Source organism: Rhinolophus ferrumequinum, chromosome X, assembly GCF_004115265.2.
Source record: "Rhinolophus ferrumequinum isolate MPI-CBG mRhiFer1 chromosome X, mRhiFer1_v1.p, whole genome shotgun sequence".
Classification (NCBI taxonomy): domain Eukaryota; kingdom Metazoa; phylum Chordata; class Mammalia; order Chiroptera; family Rhinolophidae; genus Rhinolophus; species Rhinolophus ferrumequinum.
Genome location: NC_046284.1, coordinates 3518288 through 3524287, shown reverse-complemented (window position 1 = coordinate 3524287; position 6000 = coordinate 3518288). Strand labels below are relative to the sequence as shown.

Here is a 6000-nt window from a genome sequence, read left to right as displayed (position 1 = left end):
TCACTCCCGCACTGAGGTGGGAGAGCAGGAAGGAGTGGGATCGGTAGTCAGATACCTCTGAAATAGGGGCCGGGGTGGAAAGGCTCGGAAGGTGACTCCAACCAGAGAGGGGGCCCGATGGCAACGGGGAATCAGGGTATCACAGCTAAATGACTTGAGGCCAGCATAGGACAGAGAAGGGGGGGTTCCTGCCCTAGGTGGGGGCGTGGAACTTTCTAGTCGCGATGAGGGGCGGGGCCAGCCGCCAGTGGCTCTCTCAGCCCCTCCCTCCCTCGATGTTTCCCGGGCTGTGGGCTCAGTCCGGGTGCAACCACCCGAGGCGCCAGTGATCCGGCCAGCCGGCTCGCTGCCCGCCTGTGCGCTCCGGAGCCGCGGCCGACGCATGGCCGAGGCGCGGGGCTGCGGGCCGGCCCAGCGGCTTCCGAAGCCCCGGACGTGGACGCCGAGGACGCTGTGGGGTGTGAAGGGCACCCGGGGCGACCCGCTGCGCTGGAAACCAGGTGAACAGAGCTGGGCGGACCTGCGGGAGGTCAGGGCTCGGCTGCACTTGGCCGAGAGCCTCGGCGCTGCCGTCCCGGAGGCTCCGCCAAGCTCCCGGCCCTCTCGTCTTTGGTTCCAGTCCCGTTTTCATCTATTAGTCCTACGTCCGTTTGTCTAAACCCCACCCCTGGCTGGCAGTCCCTTTTCAGACCTTCCACCCCAGCGCGCCTGCTTTCTTCTAATTCTTCGCCCGCTCTTGCTCTGTCTCAAGGTGCCCCGTCCTTTTATCCCAACTGTCCGTCTGGCTTCGTCCCTCCCCACCTCTCTCCCTCTGCCTTCAGCCTCCGCTCAAAAAGAACGTTATTTTAGTTACCAACACACAGTAGGCGCTTAATAAACAGTATGCTCTTTTCCCTTTATTCCTATTCATTGTCTCTCTGGCTCTGGTGTCGCACTTCCACACTCCTGTCTGTCTTCCTGTCCCACTGTACGTCTGACCCTCAGCCCGTATTTTTACTATTTATTCCATTGTCTGTCCTTCTAGCTCTCTTTTTGTCTCCGTATCCTTAGGTCTCACTACCTATTCAGTAGCTCCCTACACCCCCGCCACACCATCCCTCCAAGGGCCCCTTACTGCCTAACTCTACTCCCCAGTTGCATGACACAGCCGAGCCCACCCCCACCCCAAAGCACATTTTTAGTCAGTTCGAAATGACTAAAAGCTCAATCCCGAGGCCTGTTTTCACTCCAGCGGGTCTCAGAGTTCCTGGCACTTTGTCTTTTGAAAAATTGAAAAAATATATATATTTCTTTGAGCACTTAAAAACTTTTCCAGGCTCTGCCCATTCCTTTTCCCCAGTAAATCCTCCCTTGCTCCCGCCCAAATGGCAGGGAGGAAATAGCAAACTGGGTTGGGTTTCTCGACATAGATTTGTCATGGAACATGAACACACTGAAGGACAGGCCCTGCAGAGATGCTCAGATCAGACCCTCTGGTTGTACATATATGGACATTGAGGCTCAGAGAGGGCAAGACTCTCAGCAAGGTTACACAGCATCTCTGTGCTAGAAGCAGGGTAGAAGCCAGAGTTGCAGTGTCCTGCCCCTGATCCAGGAGCCTTGGTGGGAGTGGGACCCAGGATTCACTTCCCTGGTGTTTCCTCGGGGTCTGTTGATTCAGAGACATCAGGTGTCCAACCTTGGCGCCTTGCTGCCCCACCTTTCTCCCAGTCCTTGGGACCTCACCTGGCTGTTCATCTGTCTGAGTCGGGCATTCTCCCTCTGGGGTTGCTGTTGCTTCCCCCACTGGCACAGGAGCTCCACAAAGATAGGGACCTCAGCTGTCAGGCCCATCTGCCGTGTTCTCTGCCCCAGCCACATGCCGGTGTCCGGGTGCCCATGTTGACAGACAGGTTGATACACACGAGGTCTGACAATTAAGTTCGTGAACTTGTTGCAACGAGGTTGCTAACCTTTTTTGATATCAGAGGGATTATTCATTATGAATATGTACCAACTGTACAGTTAACCAAATTTACTATTTAGATGTGCTGAAAAGGCTGTGTGAAAAAGACGAAAACAACCTGAATTTTTTGCCAACAATTCATGGCTTTTGCATCACGACAATGCACCAGCTCTCAGGGCACTGTCTGTGAGGGAGTTTTTAGCCAGTAAACAAATCACTAGATTGGAACACCCTCCCTACTCACCTGCCCTGGCCCCCAATGACTTCTTTCTTTACCCAAAGATAAAGGAAATATTGAAAGGAAGACATTTTGATGGCATTCAGGACATCAAGGGTAATATGACAACAGCTCTGATGGCCATTCCAGAAAAAGAGTACCAAAATGGCTTTGAAGGGTGGACTAGGCACTGGCGTTGGTGCATAGCTTCCCAAGGGGAGTCCTTCAAAGGTGACCGTAGTGATATTCAACAATGAGGTATGTAGCACTTTTTCTAGGACGAGTTCGTGAACTTAATTTTCTCACCTCATATGCATAGGGAAGCCCCAGCCTGGGTGAGGGTCAGAGCAGAGCTTTTATTTATTTAGAGAGAGCGAGAGAGCGAGAGAGAGGGAGAATTGGGAGGTGGCGATGGAGGAGACCTGTACTTGGAGAAGAGCCCATTGAGAAAGGATAGGGACTTCAGGGCCAGGAAGAGCCCAGATCCTTTGTTGAGTAGCCCTCGAGCCTCACAACACATCCTAGGCTCTCTGATGTCATCCTGGGGCCTCTGAGGGCTATCCTTCGGGGAAAGGAGCCAGGGTGGGTAGGTGTCCATGGGACCGCTCTGTCTGCTTGAATTGAGTTTGCCAAGCTCTAGAGACCCATAATCACAGGGTTGGATTGTGCTAGGCACTGTGCAGAGCCTGTAAAAGCTACTCCCTCCACCCCCGCCCCAGCAGCCCTCCAACTTCATGGGCACTGGATCTGGTTGCACATGCGGTCAGGCTGATTGATGGTGGGGCCTGTGACTGGGAAGTAAGAGCCCCCTCTTTCCTCCTTTTCTATCTCCTCCTCACCCTCCCAGGTTTTGTCTTGGGAGCTCCTTCCCCAGAGGGAGGGCCATGTGGAAGGTTCCCAGGCAAGGGGGCAGGATCCTGAGGGGTGCCCACTGTTGTGGGGTGAGCTGGCGGCAGTGCTGGAGGCAGAGGCCAGGTCTCCAGGCTTCTAGGCTGGCTGGGCCTCGGCAACCCCCTTCCTTTTTCTCTTTCCTCTGCTCTTTCTGGCCTGGAGCCCAGCTACTCCTCATCCTCAGAAGTCCCTCACACCCCACCACCCCCTCCTCTGCAGAAGCCCCATGAATGTTGGCTTTCTGGGAGCCCCACCCACACGGGAACACACAGAGAAGCTCACGGAAGCAGAGAATGCACTGGAAAGAAGGGACTGGAGAAACTAGGGCTCAGCCCTGCTTTGCCAGATGAGGAAACAGCCTAGCCAGGGAGGAGCAAGCGTAAGGGTTGAAAGTAAACCAGGCACAGGGGACTGTGGGGGAGGGGGAGAACGGAGGGTCCCTCCGGGCTCAGCTGTTTGTATGTGCGCATGCGGAGGATGCGAGGGGTCTTGTGTTAGAGGTGGGCTTGCCTTTACTCATCTGCCCTCAGCACGCTGTGCCCTTCCTGTGAAGGACAGGAATGGGTGGGGTGCGGAGGGTGGACATCCTGCTCTGGGTGTCTGTGCGGCAGTCATCAAGTGCTCTGCCCAGGGTGACCTCACCTATTCATTGGGGCCAAAGGCAGGCAGACCTCCCTGAGGGAGCGGGGGTTGGGGGCTCACCTGCCTACAGCAGAAAACGTCTTGGCCCTTGGAGATGGGCCAGTAAAGCCCGGCCAGGGGCCCACCTCATCGTCATGGCCTGGTGGGTCTATTATGTGGGTGTGAGGGGGCCAGCCCTTCATCAGGCTGACACTTTGGTGTTTGTTGGGGAAAAGGGGACAGGCCTTTGGGTGTCTGGGGAAGAGCCCCGGATGGGAACAGAGTGGCCCTGGGTTCTTTGCCTCCAGCTGTCGAGTCCAAGTGCCTGGAGGCCTCATGAGCCACCCCAGCACTTTCTTCTCCATGGCTCCAGGAGGCAGGTGGGTGGGAGTGAAGGTCAGTGTGTTGTAGCTTGAGGGGGATCCTAGAGAGGTAGGTGGCCCCTGAAACTCCCCTGCCCTGTGCCTGGCTCCCCCTCACAGGCATCCCAGGACTCCCAGCCCAGCACAGGGCTCCCCGTTCCAGGGTGTCTTGCATATGGGGTGAGCACATCCACAGTGGTCCCCTGGGCTGTGAGCTGAACTCCTCCCAGGACCTAGCTGTCTGTGCCCCACCCCCACTCAGCAGTGCTCAGTGAGGTGCCTGTGTGCCCCTCACCTTTGCAAGCCCCTCTCACCACCGCTTCCTCACCTCCCCACGTCTGGCCCTCCTCTGGCTACCCCTCTTAGTGCAAACCCCTGCCATGGCCACAGCTCCTCAGGATGGTTTTATGAGCTGTAACTAAGTATCCCACGATGTGGGAGCCTGATCAATAGCCCCCTTTCATGAGGCTGGGTGGGGGCCCCAAAGCACCAAGGAGCAGGCGCTTACCCTCACAGGCCTGGCTGGTGGGCTTTCGATGAGGCATGCAGGAATGTGTGTGAGGGCACCCACGGTCATGTGCTGGACCCGCCTGTCCGGTGTAATTCATTTTCCCCTCACGCTCCTACTCACCTTTCTTTCTCCCCAGCTGAGTTTCCTGGAATTATTTGCTGCTGCTCCTTTAGCTCCATGGAAAAGGGTCATAGACGAGTCTGTCTGGTTCCTTCCTGGCGTTACCCGCAGCCATTCCAGAGTGGGCTTATGGGTCTGCTTACAACAGCCTGAGGAACCCCCATTACTAGGCGGGGGGGAGGGAGGTGTAGGGACTGTTGTAAATCCTCAGATAGGCATTTATTGGGACCCAGGTGTTGTGGAGTGAGGCTCAGGGTAACAGCGTACGTATGGAGTTTCTCTCTGCCCTGCAAAAAAGCTTAGCTCTGCAACGTGGTTAGTGCCGTCCTGGTCCTGTCACCGCCCTTTACAATCTACCCTCACATCCGTTGTCTCTACTCTGCCTGCTACGGCTTGTGCTCTAACCTCATTTGACAGGTGAAGAAACCGAGGATTGGCTCACACGGTGACTTGCCCTGGGTAATACAGCCATAATGTGGCAGAGCTGAGACTAGCGCCCAGCTGCCCCACTTCCCGATCCAGGGATCATTCCACCATTGCTCGGGGCCTCTGTCACCACGTGTAATAGTTAGAAGCACTTTCTGTGTGCCAGCCATCATTCTAAGTGTGACTTAGCCCAGTGGATCTGCTCAACAGCCATCCAAGGTCAGAGCTGTGATCATCATCCACACTTGACAGATGAGGAAACTGAGGCACAGAAAGTTGGAGAGTCATTTGCCCAGGGTCACACAGCTAGTTAGTGGTAGAGTTGGACTTTGTACCCAGGCCGTCTGGCTCCAGAAGCTCCTGTCCTGCCTTTTGCACGATGCAGCGGGGCTGTGGTCGTGGTAGAGTGAGGGAAGGCCGTGCCTCGGTGCATGCACGCACCCCAAGGCCTTTTCACCTGCCCTCAGCCAGCCCTCATGCACTTATGTTTTCCTGCCTGCTGGCTGAGTAGGCTGCCAGGACAGCAGCGGCAGCACTATAGGACACAGGTAAGACTGGGGCTTGTGGAAAAAGTGACACCAAGGACCTGATGGTTCCAGTTATCTTCAGAGGCACTCAAGAGGCAGCCCAGAAAGGAGCCTGTGAAAAGGTACCATTTCCTCATCCGATCCAGGCACCATCACTGAGTATCTGTTCTATGCAAGATGTCAGCTTACATGAGGGCTGGGGGTGGCTTGGGGAGCAAGACAGAGTGGTGCGATTGAAAAGATGAGCTACGGTATCTTTGTGCTTCTGAAGAGGCTGAGCTCTTCTCGCCTTTCTGAAGCTCATGGGGTAAGGGAAGGAGATCGAACAAGACACAAAGAAATAGCCCAGACGTCACTTGGGCCATTTCAAATGTCACAAT

The 6000-nt window shown here is 55.6% G+C and overlaps 1 protein-coding gene across 4 annotated transcripts in view; it reads left to right on the top strand.

Moving 5' to 3' along the window:
- Window positions 1-285: 285 nt before the first annotated feature.
- STARD8 (StAR related lipid transfer domain containing 8) overlaps window positions 286-6000 on the top strand; it is a 37124-nt gene continuing 31409 nt past the window's right edge. For 3 of the 4 annotated variants that reach the window (XM_033109186.1, XM_033109178.1, XM_033109170.1), the window contains exon 1: window positions 286-500. In XM_033109186.1, coding sequence (XP_032965077.1) covers window positions 383-500 — 118 coding nt within the window. In that variant the 5' untranslated portion in view covers window positions 286-382. The remainder of the gene's footprint in view (window positions 501-6000) is intronic. The other variant, XM_033109212.1, reaches the window with a different exon arrangement.